The 17343-nt window shown below is 43.0% G+C and overlaps 1 protein-coding gene across 8 annotated transcripts in view; it reads left to right on the top strand.

The window, feature by feature from the left end:
- cep63 (centrosomal protein 63) overlaps positions 1-17343 on the top strand; it is a 107974-nt gene that overhangs the window by 31251 nt on the left and 59380 nt on the right. For 4 of the 8 annotated variants that reach the window (XM_078563533.1, XM_078563534.1, XM_078563539.1 and 1 more), the window contains exons 4-7: positions 310-405; positions 640-768; positions 3234-3347; positions 14306-14560. In XM_078563533.1, the coding sequence (XP_078419659.1) occupies positions 310-405; positions 640-768; positions 3234-3347; positions 14306-14560 (594 nt within the window). The remainder of the gene's footprint in view (positions 1-309; positions 406-639; positions 769-3233; positions 3348-14305; positions 14561-17343) is intronic. The other 4 variants (XM_078563536.1, XM_078563535.1, XM_078563537.1 and 1 more) reach the window with 3 other exon arrangements.

Here is a 17343-nt window from a genome sequence, read left to right as displayed (position 1 = left end):
GATGTTGCCTGACCTGCTGAGTATTTTTCAGCAGTTTCTGTTTTCAATCCATGGGTGGATTTTTACGGCCCTGTGGAGATGTAGGCAGGGTCGTAAAATGCAGCGAGCCATTCAAAAGCCCTTTTACTTCGGCAGGACCATAAAATCCCACCGGTTTAAAATTCCAGATGTGAATAGTTCACTTACTAACTCTGGGAGTGAAGTGCACGGTCTGTGGGTAATAACTGAACTGCACTCTTTGGATTTCATGCCTCGTTTTTGTGTGCGATTTCTCTCACAAATAACAGGAATGTTTCTTCTATTTTTCAGGTGGGAATATTGAGACAGCAGTTGCAGGACAATGAAAAGGTTCAACATGATATGGTGGTGCAATATGAAGCACAGCTGAACGTATTTCGGGAAGAGGTAAGAGATGGTGTCAAAACATCACATAGAATCCCTTTTAAAAAGAAAAACTACATAGTCTGGAAATTCCCAGGGCTCAGCACACTTGCTGCAGTGTTCACCAAGGCAGCCCTGACTCTAGCCAGCCCAGTTGACCACCTATTGAAGGATGCAAAAGTGGAGAACATGGGGGCACAATGTATTTACTAAAATGCAATCAATTTTTAGCTTCCATTCAAACTTTCATATTTTCAGATTGGAAAACTGAAGAAAAGCTATGAGAAGTTGCAGAGACGCCAGTTGAAGGACAGGAAGGAGGATGTGAGGGACAGAAAAGAGAAGCAAGGCATATCTGAACTTAACAGGCTGAATAAGAAGGTCGAGGTAAACAACCCCATGTGAAATTTAGTTTGTTTGCTTTGGACATTTGGATTATTCAGTATTTCTCAAGGTTTCATCAATACTTTCAGCTGTCAGGATTCACTGGGTACACAGTACACTCTTGTTTTGTTTTGTTCTTGCCTGACTTTTATGCTGCAAGATGGAACCGAGGGTTTAACAGTGTGCGTTATTGTAAGTGGGGACATGTGTGGCATATGGCAGTAGGTAAATACATGGAATTCTGTACAATTTTACAACCATTCGACCCAACTCTCCTGAGCCAGTGGTAATGCTCCACACAGGTTTCCAATCACCCTACTTTATCTAAGCCTATTTCAGCACACTCTCCACTTCCTATCTTCCTCATATGTTTATCTAGCTTCCCTTTAAATGTATTTATATGATTCGCCTCAACTACTCTCTGTGGTAGAGTTCCTCATTCTCACTACTCTCGGGGTAAAGAAACTGCTCCTGACTTCCTTATTGGATTTATTAGTGACTATTTAATATTTAATTTTGGATTCCCCATAAGTGGAAACACCTTGTCTACATGTACCCTTTCGAGTCCTGTCATTATCTTGAAGACCGCCATTAGGTTACCCTTGGTCTTCTGAGCTCCAGCCTGTTCAGTCTTTCCTGATGGTTATGACCTCTCAATTCTGCTATCATCCTTTGTAAATCTTGTTTTCACTTTCTCCAGTGCTTCATTTTACAATATAGAGACCAGAATTGCTCACGGTCCACTGAGCACTGTGAACATTGCAAGGCTATGAAGTGGCAGATGTTAGAGCTGCCATTAGAAGTAACTCTTTAAAGGTGAACCTTGCTTTGATTTTGTTTTCTTTCCTCCCTGTGGATAGACAGTTGGCCTGCCTCAGGTTCCATGTTCAGATGAGCACAATTGACATTCTACCAAAATTGGACTTGTTGGGTTTAGAGCTGTGTCGGCTTCCAACTCTGTCATCACATTGCCTTGGCAATCTTAAAATAGTCACCTGGCTAACAGCTTAATACCAGGCATTTATGTGATCTCAGAAGAATGACTATATCAGTTGAGCAGTTGTTAACAGCAGCCTGGCATTGGTCTCCTGAGTCTGGAATGCCTGAATGAACTCATGTGAGGTAATACTGACTACAGTTCTCCGAAAGGTGTTGGAAATGGTTTCTGGTGTTATGTTGCAGCACAGGGTGGTGATTCAGGAATAGATCCAAATGAATAAAAAACTTGTTTCTTAGATTTCTAATTGCTGCATGAGTGTGGATGTGGTGGCTGCTATTTGAAAAAATTAATCAGCCCAGTATTTTAATGTGTCTTTTAGTTGCTAGAATATATAATGCCATTATGGGAGGTCCTGTAGTGCAGTGGGCAGTGTCCCTTCCTCTGAGCTGGAAGCTCCCGGTTTAAGCCCCACTCCAGGACTTGATGGCCAAAGAAGGTTGTTCATAACATAGCCAAACTGGTTGATTATCAACCCTTCCAATATACTCCAGACGGTAAGAGCAGGAGAGATTCTTGGTCAACCATGTGATGGAAAGAAATTGGAATCTCTACCATCACTATCCATATGTCTAGGTTATGACATGCTTGTAAAAGTGTATGTCACCACAGCGACCTAGACTCAATGGGGAGCTAGTTGGCTGGACGGTTTGTGTGGACCAGATTGGTGCTAACAGCATGGGTTCGATCAGGGTGGATTTGGGACCTGCCTCCTTGCCTTACCCATGGTGGAGGTCATGGCACTGTGAGTCGGACCTGCCTTCAGGCAGAGAATACAAGAAGATAATGCTTTTAATCAAATAGGAATTGAAATAAAGAGAAAGAAAGGCTTGTATTTGTGCAGCACATTTTATGACCTTAGGACATCCCAAAGCACTTTACAGCCATTGAAGTACTTTTGAAGCATTATAAAGTTCTGTTATAATGAAACTGTTATAACGTAGGAAATGTAGCAGCTGATTCACATACAGGAAGATCTTACAAACAGCAATGTGATAATGACCATATAATCAGTTCTGATGAATGGTCATACGGACTCGAAACATTAACTCTGTCTTCCTCTCCACAGATGCTGACAGACCTGCTGAGTTTTTCCAGCAATTTTTGTTTTTGTTTCAGGTTTCCAGCATCCACAGTATTTTGCTTTTATCATATAATCATGTTTTTGTGATGTTGATTGAGGGATAAATATTGGTGAACTCCCCTTCAATTAATGCTGAAGGATGCATTACATCTTCCTGAGAGACATCTCATCTTGGTTTAACATCTCACCCTAAAGATGGCACCTCTGACAGTGCAGAGATTGAACATTTCAACTTTTACCAACAATTTAGTAATACTTCAAAAATGTTGAAGAATTAATATTTTCAGGCCTAGGATATTGTTACATTGTCTCTCCTGGTTCTTTACATTCTGGGTGTGTTTTTTTTTCCCATTTACTGAGCCTCAATAAAAGCATTTCTGTTTTTAGGAGTTTTCAGAAAAGTCACTGGCCTGGGAAAAACAGCGGCTTTATTATCAACAACAGGTGGCATCACTGGATGCAGAGAGAAAGCTGCTGGCAGACCAGTGTAAAGCCATTCAGGTACAACATTTAATCAGTTTTTGGCTACAATAAACAAGCTTACGTCTGCATATTAGAATTTGCTTTTGGCATCCTGTGCACTCCAATCATTTGAAAAGAAGTACAAATTGTGCAGAGAGCTTAATAGAGCAGGAACAATCACAAGGTAGTCCTCTCTTCAGAGGACCCCGGCGACACGAAAGTCCTTCCTCCTCTTGGGGATTCTAATTATTTGCATACATTAGGGTTTGGAAATGTCTCCCAAGCATCCAACATCTCTCATACACATGCTGTGGAGTTTTGGATAATTTATATTCTGTTATTTGCTGGTTTTGCTGCTCATTTGTTGGTGATGGGTGTCACAGTAATGGTAATCAGTTGAGGTGCTGTACATCACTGCCCAATAATATGCAGACCAAAGGAACGTTACAAATTTTGGGTCAGCATTAGATATTCTCTCAGGTTCATTGTTACTGATCTTTCCAATAAATGGGCCGCACATCTCTTTTGATCGGGAGTTTACATTTACTGCTCACTATCAAGTGATATGGTGTGACCCAGAGCTTGAAATTGAACTCGTTATAAAAGGTGGGTGCATTAACCCTATGTGTGCCTTCTCAAATATTCCAAAAGGTAGTTTACTTTAGTAAGATGAGGCCTAATATAAATGATCAAATGTTTATTTTACAAAGACAGAGTGAACAAACAAAGCAACATTTGTAGTAAATCACACTAAATCACACCTTACTGCAACTTGTCTAGGGATTATCCACCAATTTACCAAGCAAATTGGCTCCCAACTCTACGTGTGAACTTCTTGTAACTACCTTCATTAAATAAGCCATCCAGAGATAATTGATATGGATGTTCAATGAAGCAGTTAAATGAACCTTGGGTTGAAGTGGTATGCAGGAAGCAGCACTTAAATAGATGGACAAAAAGCAAAATACTGTGGATGTTGGAAATTTGAAGTAAAAACAGAAAATGCTGCAAATATTCAGGTCAGTCAGCTCTGTGGAGGGAGAAACAGAGTTAACATTTCAGGTCTACGACCTTTCCTCAGACCCAATTAGTTATTCTATATACTTGAATAGATGTTTTGTCTAAATCTAATTTATGTTTCTGATCAGTTATGTATAGTAAACTTAACCACCTAGGACAAGGGAACATAGGACTTTAGAGCAGGAGTAGGCCATTTGGCCCTTTGAGCCTATTCTGCCATTCATGGCTGACCTGATTGTGGTTCCTGTCTGTCCCCCATAACTCTTGACTCCCTTGTCTTATCTAATTCTACCTTGAATAAATTCAATGACCCAGCCTCCAATGCTTTTTGTGTAATAGAATTCCACAGACTATCGATCCCTGAGAGAAAAGAAATCCTCATCTTTGTCTTAAAAGTGAGACCTCTTATTTTTAAACTGTGTCCCCTATTTCTAGTTTCTCCCACAAGCGGAAACATACACCCGGTATCCACCTTATAAAGTCCCCTCGGGATCTTGTATGTTTCAGTACGTTCACCTCTCATTTTCCAGTGGATATAGACCCAATCTGTTCATAAAATAAGCCCTTCATTCCAGGAATGAATCGAGTGAACCTTCTCTGAACTGCTTCTAATGCAATTATATCTTTTTTCAAATAAGGTGACCAAAACTGTACACAGTATTCCAGATGTGGTCTCACCAAGGCCCTGTACAGCTGTAGTTAAACTTCCCTACTTTTATATCTATTCCTTGTGCAATAATGCCAACAATCTCTCTCCATTTAAATAATAAACTGTTTTTCTATTCTTCCTGCCAAAGTGGACAACCTCACTTTCCCACATTATACTCCACATTATCTGCCATTTATATGGTTCCAGCATAACTTCCCTGCTCTTGTATCCAATACCTTAGCTAATAAAGGAAAGGATTCCATATGCCGCTTTAACCACCTTATTGACCTGTCCTGTTACCTTCAGGGATCTGTGGACATTCACTCCAAGTTCCCTCACTTCCTCTACACCTCTCAGCATTCTTCCATTAATTGTGTATTCTTTTTGCTTGTTTGATTTCCCCAGGTGCATCGCCTCACAGTTCTCACCCATTTACACATTACCTTATGTTTTTAAACGTCTGAAGCCTTACCTCCACATTCAGGTGGAATATTTGCTACTTTTTGAATGATTTTACAGCCTAGTAACAAATGTGAAAATAGTTTGCAGCAATACAGTTCTGAGATGTTTGAAAGGTGGAAACACATTAGTTCCTGATTATAAAAACAAAAAGCTACAAGCTACTGCGGATGCTGGAAATCCAAAACAAAAACAGAATTACCTGGAAAAACTCAGCAGGTCTGGCAGCATCGGCGGAGAAGAAATCAGTTAAAGTTTCGAGCCTTCATGGCCCTTCGGCAGAACTGAAGCATAGTTAGGAGAAGGGAGAAATATAAACTGGTTTAAGGGGGGGGGGGGGGGGTGGTGGGAGAGAGACGTTGAGGGTGTGGTGATTGTGGAGATGAGCAGATAATCAAAAGATGTCACAGACAAAAGGGTCAAAGAGGTGTTGAAGGTGGTGATATTTGTCTAAGAAAAGTGCTAATTAAGAATGGATGGCAGGACACTCAAAGTACAGCTCTAGTGGGGGTGGGGTGGAAAGACTAACGAGGTTTTAGTTTTAGATTTAAAAATAATGGAAATAGGTGGGGAAAGAAGAATCTATATAAATTATTGAAAAAAAAAGTGGGGGGGGGGGGAGAAACGGGGTGGGGATGGGGGGAGGGGGAGTTTAAGATCTAAAGTTGTTGAATTCAATATTCAGCCCGGAAGGCTGTAAAGTGCCTAGTCGGAAGATGAGGTGCTGTTCCTCCAGTTTGCGTTGGGCTTCACTGGAACAATGCAGCAAGCCAAGGACAGACATGTGGGCAAGAGAACAGGGTGGAGTGTTAAAATGGCAAGCGACAGGGAGGTTTGGGTCTTTCTTGCGGACAGATCGCAGGTGTTCCGCAAAACGGTCGCCCAGTTTGCGTTTGGTTTCTCCAATGTAGAGGAGACCGCATTGGGAGCAACGAATGCAGTAGACTAAGTTAAGGGAAATGCAAGTGAAATGCTGCTTCACTTGAAAGGAGTGTTTGGGCCCTTGGACGGTGAGGAGAGAGGAAGTGAAGGGGCAGGTGTTGCATCTTCTGCGTGGGCATGGGGAGGTGCCATAAGTGGGGGTTGAGGAGTAGGGGGTAATGGAGGAGTGGACCAGGGTGTCCCGGAGGGAACGATCCCTACGGAATGCCGTCAGGGGGGGTGAAGGGAAGATGTGTTTGGTGGTGGCATCATGCTGGAGTTGGCGGAAATGGCGGAGGATGATCCTTTGAATGCGGAGGCTGGTGGGGTGATAAGTGAGGACAAGGGGGACCCTATCGTGTTTCTGGGCAGGAGGAGAAGGCGTGAGGGAGGATGCGCGGGATATGGGCAGGACACGGTTGAGGGCCCTGTCAACGACCGTGGATGGAAAACCTCGGTTAAGGCAGAAGGAGGACATGTCAGAGGAGCTGTTTTTGAAGGTAGCGTCATCAGAACAGATGCGACGGAGGCGAAGGAACTGAGAGAATGGGATGGAGTCTTTACAAGAAGCGGGGTGTGAGGAGCTGTAGTCGAGGTAGCTGTGGGAGTCGGTAGGCTTGTAATGGATATTGGTGGACAGTCTATCATCAGAAATTGAGACAGAGAGGTCAAGGAAGGGAAGAGAAGTGTCAGAGATGGACCATGTGAAGATGATGGAGGGGTGGAGATTGGAAGCAATCCAATCTTCCAATCTCCACCCCTCCATCATCTTCACATGGTCCATCTCTGACACTTCTCTTCCCTTCCTTGACCTCTCTGTCTCAATTTCTGATGATAGACTGTCCACCAATATCCATTACAAGCCTACCGACTCCCACAGCTACCTCGACTACAGCTCCTCACACCCCGCTTCTTGTAAAGACTCCATCCCATTCTCTCAGTTCCTTCGCCTCCGTCGCATCTGTTCTGATGACGCTACCTTCAAAAACAGCTCCTCTGACATGTCCTCCTTCTGCCTTAACCGAGGTTTTCCATCCACGGTCGTTGACAGGGCCCTCAACCGTGTCCTGCCCATATCCCGCGCATCCTCCCTCACGCCTTCTCCTCCTTCCCAGAAACACGATAGGGTCCCCCTTGTCCTCACTTATCACCCCACCAGCCTCCGCATTCAAAGGATCATCCTCCGCCATTTCCGCCAACTCCAGCATGATGCCACCACCAAACACATCTTCCCTTCACCCCCCCTGACGGCATTCCGTAGGGATCGTTCCCTCCGGGACACCCTGGTCCACTCCTCCATTACCCCCTACTCCTCAACCCCCACTTATGGCACCTCCCCATGCCCACGCAGAAGATGCAACACCTGCCCCTTCACTTCCTCTCTCCTCACCGTCCAAGGGCCCAAACACTCCTTTCAAGTGAAGCAGCATTTCACTTGCATTTCCCTTAACTTAGTCTACTGCATTCGTTGCTCCCAATGCGGTCTCCTCTACATTGGAGAAACCAAACGCAAACTGGGCGACCGTTTTGCGGAACACCTGCGATCTGTCCGCAAGAAAGACCCAAACCTCCCTGTCGCTTGCCATTTTAACACTCCACCCTGTTCTCTTGCCCACATGTCTGTCCTTGGCTTGCTGCATTGTTCCAGTGAAGCCCAACGCAAACTGGAGGAACAGCACCTCATCTTCCGACTAGGCACTTTACAGCCTTCCGGGCTGAATATTGAATTCACCCCCCCCCCTTTTTTTCAATAATTTATATAGATTCTTCTTTCCCCACCTATTTCCATTATTTTTAAATCTAAAACTAAAACCTCGTTAGTCTTTCCACCCCACCCCCACTAGAGCTGTACTTTGAATATCCTGTCTTCCATTCTTAATTAGCACTTTTCTTAGACAAATATCACCACCTTCAACACCTCTTTTTGACCCTTTTGTCTGTGACATCTTTTGATTATCTGCTCATCTCCACAATCACCACACCCTCAACGTCTCTCTCCTCCACCCCCCCCCACCCACCCCACCTTAAACCAGTTTATATTTCTCCCTTCTTCTAACTATGCTTCAGTTCTGCCGAAGGGCCACGAAGGCTCGAAACGTTAACTGATTTCTTCTCCGCCGATGCTGCCAGACCTGCTGAGTTTTTCCAGGTAATTCTGTTTTTGTTTTAGTTCCTGATTAGCTGCTTAGAGGTAAACAATGAAGTGATAACTTGGAAGACAATGAGTAATGGTTGCTTGGACCTTTGATTTTGTTTGCAGCTAGAACCCACATTGGCATGTTTGGGTGTTGAATTGTTTCCTAAGGGTCTTTGTAGCAAATTAAATGCTTGAGGCCATTGGTTATCTGTTAAATTGCTTTAAAGTTGCTTTAAGCATTGCTACTAACACTCCCAATGGGTGGGCCACATAGAGCTGGTAGCAATTCTGGGGAAGAGTCACAACAAAAACAAAAAATGCTGGAAAAACTCAGGTCTGACAGCATCTGTGGAGAGAAAGACAGAGTTAACATTTTGAGTCTGTATGACTCTTCTTCAGAGCTGAAGGGAAGTAGAAATGTGGTGAAATATATACTGTTTAAGGTGGGGGTGGGACAGGTGAAGCTGGATAGAAGGCCAGCGATAGGTAGAGGCAAAGGAGAGATTGCGAAAGATGTCATAAACAAAAGGTCGAAGGGTTGTTAATTCTGGAAAGTGACAGATGGCCCTAGTGGGGGTGGGGAGGGAGGGGACAGTGGTGGGAAAAAAATCGAAAAGGCTAAAAGCTGGGGGTAAAACAATGAATAAAATGGAAATAAAAAATAATAATGAAAAAAGTGGGGGATTTTTTTTTAAATAAATAAAAATGAATAAGAAAAAAGTTTGGGTGGAGGGATTCAGAAAGGGGTGGGATGGAGGAGAGAGTTCACGGTCTGACGTTGTTGAACTCAGTTAAGTCCAGAAGGCTGTAAAGTGCCTAATTGGAAGATGAGGTGCTGTTCCTCCAGTTTGCATTGAGCTTCACTGGGAAGAGTCTTTTTTTTTTGTGGAAGAATAGCCTCCTTTTAGTTACAGGGCAACATGAGCTGAGCAGCTGAATGGGGGAAGTTTAATGGAGAGTGAAAGTGGCAGTTTCCTTCAGTGGTGAGTCACAAACATTCTCGTACACAAGATGGCTATTCAGTGAAGTGTAACTGCTGGAGCTAGCTTCACGTTCAAAATAGCTATCCCTTATCCTAAACAAAAACAGAATTACCTGGAAAAACTCAGCAGGTCTGGCTTATCCTAGTTTAGTGTTTGCCCTGCAAGTTTTTGGTTTCCCCCTTAAAAGCTGTGACTGGCTTGACTTTGAAAAAATGCTTTGTCTAATGCGTATTCTAATGTCCCTTTGCATGAAAGAAACTCTATTGTCCTCTCCCTTTATGCTCCTATTATTACTCTCTATGCCTGTGAATCAGAACTGTAAGTTCTGTTAATGATGAGCTTGGTGGGTTAACCCTTTCTGTATTTGAAAAAGCCCAATTAATCCATTGTTGATCCACAATATATGTAAAATCACAAAGTATTCAAAATACTTGAAGAAAGGTGATAGATGGAAACCATGGAATTATAGACCAGTTAGCCTAACATTTGTTGGGAAATCTCTAGCGTGTATAATTAAGAGTAGGGTTACTGAATATCTTGAAAATTTTCAACTAATCCAAGAGAGCTAGCATTAGTAATGTCTGATAAATCTGACTGAAATTTTGAAGAGGTGACTAAAGTAATGAACAGGGCAATGTCTATGAATATTATTAAAATGGACTTTAGAAGGTATTTGACAAAGCCCCTAATAAGAGGCCATTAGCTAATGTTGAACCTCATGGAATCAAAGGCTGATCTATCAGGAAATTAGCTGAGTGGCAGGGGATGGAAAGTACGGATAATGGGCAAGTATTCTGCTCATAAAAGTTATGTACAATTGTAGCAAGACTTCTTTAATCTTGTACTCCAATCCCCTTGGAATAAAGGCAACATGCCTTCCTAATTGCTTGCTGTACCTGCATGCTCACTTTTTGTATTCCTTGTAAAAGCACACCCAAGCCTGAACATCAACATTTAAAAGTTTCACACCTTTGAAAAAAAATTCTGCTTTTCTATTCTTATCAAAGTGAATAGCTTCACACTTACCCATAATATATTCCATCAGCCACCTTGTGGTGCGCTCACTTAACCTGTGCATAATATCTTTGCGGAGAAAATAAGCTGGTTATCTTTGTTCTCCAGGTGACTGTGGAGCAGTCATTGGTTTTGGCAGAGGAAAGTGAGACCTGTTAACAATTCAGGAAAGAGTGAGGTAATCTACTTTGGATCTAATCGGGATGGAACAGGGTATTTCTAGATGGTGAAAAGTTAGCAACTAAAGGGGCAAAGTACATAGATCATTAAAATACCAGGAAAAATATATAGAATAATCAAAAAAACTAATGGAATTCTGGCTTCTATATCTAGAGGACTAGAATACAAGGAGGTAGAAGTCATGTTTCAGCGGTAGGAATCCCTGGTTAGACCACATCTGGAATATTGTGAACAGTTCTGGTTATCACACCTTTAGAAGGATATATTTGGCCTTGGAAGGAGTGCAGCATAGATTTAGCAGAATGTTACCTTTAAATTAAGAGGTGGGATTACACGACACACCATAAAATAAGAAATAGGAGCAGGAGTAAGCCATTCAACCCCTCAGGCTTGCTCTGCCTTCAGTAGACCATAGCTGTTCTGATTGTGGCTTCAGTGCACTTTCCTGCCTGTCCCCATAACCCTTGACCCAAACTAGCATTGTATTCCTTGGAATTTAGAATGTTAAGGAATGATTTGATCCAAATATTAAGGGGAAGCGATAGAGAGAAACTATTTCTGCTGGTTGGGGAATCTAAGATCAGGAAGCATAGTCTAAAATTTCAGGATCCATGCTACACACAAAGGGTGATACAAGTTTGAAACTTGCCTTCCCATTGGCAATTGATGCTAGATCAATTGTTAATTTTAAATCTGTTTATAGATTTTTGTTAACCAAAGATATTTAGGAATATGGGCATAGGCATGTATATAGACTTACAGATCAGCCATGATCTCATTGAATGGTAGAAAGGTCTTGAGGAGCTAAATGAACTCCTCCTGTTCTTATGTTCCTAATTTGATCAAGGGAGAAGGAGATTGCCTCATGGGCAACATGAACTTGAAGAAGGCCTAGAGAGAAACCAAATAAAAAGTCAGATCAGGCCATGGGCAGTGAGGAGGTTTGGTTTGGTGAAGGAAAGGGAAGGGGGAAGCTTATCAAATGGTCTCAATCCTGATCATCTTGCACTTGTTGCAAGTGAAGGTGGAAAAGGATTGATGGAGTTGGTAGACTGTGGAGAAAATAAGCTGAGGTTATCTTTGCTTATCAGATGACCCTGGAGCAGTCATTGGTTTTAGCGGGAGAGTGAGGCCTGATAATAATTGACGTGATCCAAACAGATCTGCTGATTGATGGCTAAGTGAGTTTTGTGTTGAATATGCTCTAGTCTACATGCCTTAGACTTGAGGAAGTGAAGATGGATACCTTAGTGGGTGGGAAACAGCTAGGTTGGGAGAGAATGAAAATTTTACTTGGGGCAAGAGTATGAAAGGTGACGGTGTGGTTGAACAGATCAACAGCTGCTTAAGTATCATGGTGAATGAAAGGACAATGTTTGGAGATGGCCTTGTTTGTGATGCAGACCATGTGAGTATAAATTGCTCCCACAGTGGATGCACTGGGTGGTAAGATTAGCAAGAAAGGAGGTTGGGGCAATTGAAATTGCTGCTTCTTCTCAGGCAGGGGCAAGTATCTTGATGGGATTCTTCAGAAGATCCAAGGTAGACCCAGAGGGTTAGGTATGGACGTGTTCAGCAGGAATTCAAGTCTGGGGCGGCAGCTGGAGAATAGGGAGGCATGGGAGTTGGTGGTGGATTTGGGTAGGGATTGGGGAGACATATTACCCAAGAAGGGAAAAATAAAGGCTGGCATGACTGGGTGACAAGATTATGAGAGGATAAGAGAGAAGCAATGGAAAGGGACCAGTCTGTGTGTGAAAGGAAAAATGTTATAAATCAAAATGTTTGCCACAAGAAATATTAGGTCAGATGATCATAAGAGGTAGGTTTTAAGGAGCGTCATAAAGAAGGAAAGCGAGGCAGCGAGGGAGAGAATTCCAGAGTTTTGGGCCTAGGCAGCTGAAGACATGGCCATCAATAGTGGAATGATTAAAATTGAGGAAGTCCAAGGCCACAGTTAGAGGAGCGCAGATATCTTGAGGGTTGTAGGCTGGCAGAGTTTACAGTGAGAGGGTCATAAGAGGACATGGAGGCATTTGAAAACAAGGATAAGAATTTTAACATTGAGGCTTTGCTTAACAGGGATGGGTGCAGTCAAGGGAGCTGGTCGCAGGAGCAGCTGTGAAGGGGCGAGAAGCATACATGGTCAGCAGTAACAGTTGTACCTTGAGTAGCTTATTCAACCCAGAAGGGTGATAGATGAAGGATGAACAGAGTCAGCAGTCATAGTAAACATAGATCAGCAATGCAGCAATCAATCAGTTAAGGGAGCAGAGTCGAGAACAGAATGGAAGCCTAAAGGAGCAGGTCAGAGCCAGTTCAGCATAGTGAAAAATTCCCAAAGAATGAAGAGCAAATTGACTCTGCAGAAGCCGATCGGATACAAGAATAGAGACAGTTCAGCAGGGAATAGAAAGCAATGGTGAAGGTAGATGTCACTGAAGCTCAGAAGCCAGTGGAGAAGTGAACTTCAGCATGGGAAAAGACAGACTTCTATCCTGAACTGAGCACAGCAGCTGAGTAAAGCTAGAGAAGACAGTCCTGCAGTTGTGAAGCTCAGCAGATAACAGCAGTGGGAGGGCAGCTGAACACTGTGTAGACTGGAACAGATTACCTTAAAAAATAAGCAGTTGAGTCACAGAGCAGAATCTCAGCAGCCAAGGCATGAATTGTAGTGCAGCAGAAAGCATAGTCCAAATGGCAGACAAGTCCAGGAGTCTGGGAAATGAAAGTGAGCAGATTTCCAGACAATAAAAAGAGTAAAGACAAGGAGCTTAAACTTGATGTATGAGCAAAAATAATAAGAGATGTTCCTTGTGCTCAGCCCTACACACTACTTGGGTCAGCAATCCCCTTAATCTCAATCTGCCAATGTAGGAAACTCAGGAGGTCAAATGAAAATTTGTGTTACATTTAGCTCCCTTGCTATTCTGTGGAACCTCTTCTGATCTAAACATCAAAAAGCAATATCACTACTTGCTGTTTTCTCAAATTTTGAGGATGCTTGTAAAGCGATCAATATTGGGTCTTTTTAAAAAAAAATTAAGCAGGTAAAAGCCATTTGCTGGTGAACAGTGGAGCTTCCTGTGCTCATCAAAAAGATGCAAGTTCACTTTACACACCAAGCATCCAGGTTTCAGTGTTATGACCAGGATCAAACAGACATCTGGTGACAAAGAACTGTGCTTTGCTGCTCTCTGTTTAATTAGCTTCGTGGAGAAGCTGCAGGCATCACAACACATCAGTGATTCAACCTTCAAACTCCACCTGGAAATCAGTGATGCCCTGAGTGCATGATGAGGAAACCCTTGTACTTTTGATTTTAATACTCGGTTGAACAAAAGAGTAAAAAGGACATGATTTCCTTTTCTCTACGGAGACAGATTCTCAGCCCACTATTCCCAATTTTGTTAAATGGAATCGCGCTGCAAGACTTTCCCAGTGAACATTTTAAATGAAGTGGGCTGGCTGATTCTATGGAATGTTCTGCTGTGATTTGACCTGAATATAGTGATTATTCTAATTGCCCAGCTGGTTTAATTTCAGTTCCATCTGTACATTCGCTCTTGCCTGTATTTGTTCTGAAGCTTCTCTCTTTCTGTGTTTGTGCTTTTCTTTTGTTTATGTCCTTCAGCAACAGACTGTAAAATATCAGACTCAGCTCGGTGGTCAGAAACAGCTCATTGAGCAGACTGAGCTAATCAGCCAGTCAGAAATGCAGCATCTGAGGAGCCAGTTGGAGAGAGCCAATGACACAATCTGTGCAAATGACATGACCATGGAGCGACTGAACATGACAGTGGATGAACTAAAAGGTGCTAACCAGCAGTTTCAAGAGGGACGACGACTCTTGCAGGAAGAACTGCAACAATTGCAGCAACTCATACAGGTTGGAGGATTCAGCTTTAATAGCAGGGAAGGTTGTTTCCCTTTGTGAAAGCGTGAGGTGATTTACAACTTAGTTGCAAATTGAGGCTGGCCTCCTTCTGTGCCAGAAATCTTTGTTTCTATATGGGTTTGGGACAGAAGAAACACCTTGAAGCAGGACTCAGTGATGAGCAGCCATTTTTTCTGTTGCCGGTATGTCCATCTGGTAGCATTAGGACATGAACCTAGGGCTCTTTGTGTTCTCTCAAATTGCAGCATTGTATGGCAATGATTATCAAGATGGTAAATGGATCTAAAGTTTGAGTCCAGGCAGTCGCTATAGGACACTGTGATTTCAGTACTGGAAGCAATGATACAAGGAATTGTATTCTTTCTGGTTTGACAAGTTAAGAATGGTCTACATCTGCAATGTTATTGGAGCAGCTAAGGAAGCTCCATCAAAAAGTGTCTGTTACCATGGGGACAAATCTTAAGAAAAATATGTTCCAAATCTTTGGAATTGTAGGAGAGCCATTTCAGTAGTTCAATATGGAAAGTCCTTTCTGTTGAATTTGGGGATGGGATTATACCTAAAAGCAACTTGATGTAATGACAGTTTGAACAGTAACTACTTCAGACTTGGAACTTATGCAATAGCTGCCTCCTGGCAACTGTTATGATTCCCGTAACGGCCAATAACTTTTAAAAAGAACGGAACCCCCACAAAGCCAATGGGAAGAAAACTGATGGACAAGATTTCACGTTTTAAAAATTTTACTGTAACAAACTAACTAAAACCAACAGGATTGAAACATTAACAGGTGAAGAGCATTTCAAATAAAGAGGTAAATTTCACTTTTTAAATAGTCGATACAACACAGATACACCTCACGTAGTTACAAGCACTTGCATTACTTCCTGCAAAAATGTGGGACCATGTGCAATCTCACACTCTTTCCAACTCTACCTCTGCTATAGAATCATAGAATGTTTACAGCACAGAAGGAAACCATTTGGCTTGTCAAGCCCATTGCCTGTTCTCTGCAAGAGCAGCAGAGCTAGTTTCACCACCCCACCCTTTCCCCATGGCCCTGTAGATATTTTTTAAAAATACCCAATTCTCTTTTGAAAGCCATGATTAAATCTGCCGCCACCACGCTCTCAGCCATTGCATTCCTGATCCAAACCACTTTTCCTGATGTTGTCCATTGCCACTCACTTCAAATCTGCATTTTTCATGGTTCCCGATCCTTCCATAATGGAAATGGTTTCTCTCTATGTACTCTGTCTTGATCCCTTAGGATTTTGAACACCTCAATCAAATCTCCTGTCAGCAACCTCTAAGGAGAATAACCTCAGCTTCTGCAATCTATCCATGTAACTGAGCCCTCATTCCTGGAATCATTCTGGTAAATCTTTTCTGCACCCATTGTAAAGGCTTCACATCTAAAATGCAGTGACCAGAATTGGATGTAGTACTCCAGTTGAGGCTGAACTATTGTTTTGTAAAGAAAGGCTCTCTCTAGTTTTCCACCCACGGTGGTTGACAGGGCCCTCAACCGTGTCCGGCCCACCTCCCGTGCTTCCGCCCTCACACCTTCCTCTCCCTCCCAGAACCATGATAGGGTCCCCCTTGTCCTCACTTATCACCCCACCAGCCTCCGCATTCAAAGGATCATCCTCCGCCATTTCCGCCAACTCCAGCATGATACCAAACACATCTTCCCTTCACCCCCCCCGGCAGCATTCCGCAGGGATTGTTCCCTCCGGGACACCCTGGTCAACTCCTCCATCACTCCCTACACCTCAACCCCCTCCCACGGCACCTTCCCATGCAACCGTAGAAGGTGCAACACCTGCCCCTTTACTTCCCCTCTCCTCACCGTCCAAGGGCCCAAACACTCCTTTCAAGTGAAGCAGCATTTCACTTGCACTTCCCTCAATTTAGTCTACTGCATTCGTTGCTCCCAATGCGGTTTCCTCTACATTGGAGAGACCAAACGCAGACTGGGTGACCGCTCTGCGGAACACCTTCGGTCTGTCCGCAAGCATGACCCAGACCTCCCTGTCGCTTGCCATTTCAACGCACCACTCTGCTCTAATGCCCACATGTCCGTCCTTGGCCTGCTGCATTGTTCCAGTGAAGCTCAACACAAACTGGAGGAACAGCACCTCATCTTCCGACTAGGCACTTTACAGCCTTCCGGACTGAATATTGAGTTCAACAATTTTAGATCATGAACTCTCTCCTCCATCCCCACCCCCTTTCCGATCCCCCTTTTTTTTCCAATAATTTATATAAATTTTTCTTTTCCCACCTATTTCCATTATTTTTAAATGTATTTCCATCCATTGTTTTATCTCTACCTTTTAGCCTATTTCGATCCCTTCCCTTCCCTTCACCCCACCCCACTCCCACTAGGGCTATCTGTATCTTGCTCGTCCTGCTTTCTACCCTTAATTAGCGCATTCCTTTGATAATATCACCACCTTCAACACCTCTTTTTCCTTTTGTCTATGACATCTCTTGGCTATCTCCACCTATCACTGGCCCTCTATCTAGCTCCACCTGTCCCCCCCCCTCTTAAACCAGCTTATATTTCACCTCTTTTCTATTTTTACTTAGTTCTGTTGAAGAGTCATATGGACTCAAAATGTTAACTGTGTTCCTCTCCGCAGATGCTGCCAGACCTGCTGAGTTTTTCCAGGTATTTTTATTTTTGCTCTCTATAACTTACTTGCTTTTGTTCTCTATGCCTCTATTTATAAAGTAGAGAATCTCATTTTCCAACCATGTAAACCTGC

Source organism: Cetorhinus maximus, chromosome 19 (genome assembly GCF_964194155.1).
Source record: "Cetorhinus maximus chromosome 19, sCetMax3.hap1.1, whole genome shotgun sequence".
Taxonomy (NCBI): domain Eukaryota; kingdom Metazoa; phylum Chordata; class Chondrichthyes; order Lamniformes; family Cetorhinidae; genus Cetorhinus; species Cetorhinus maximus.
This window is presented reverse-complemented; position numbering and strand designations above follow the sequence as displayed.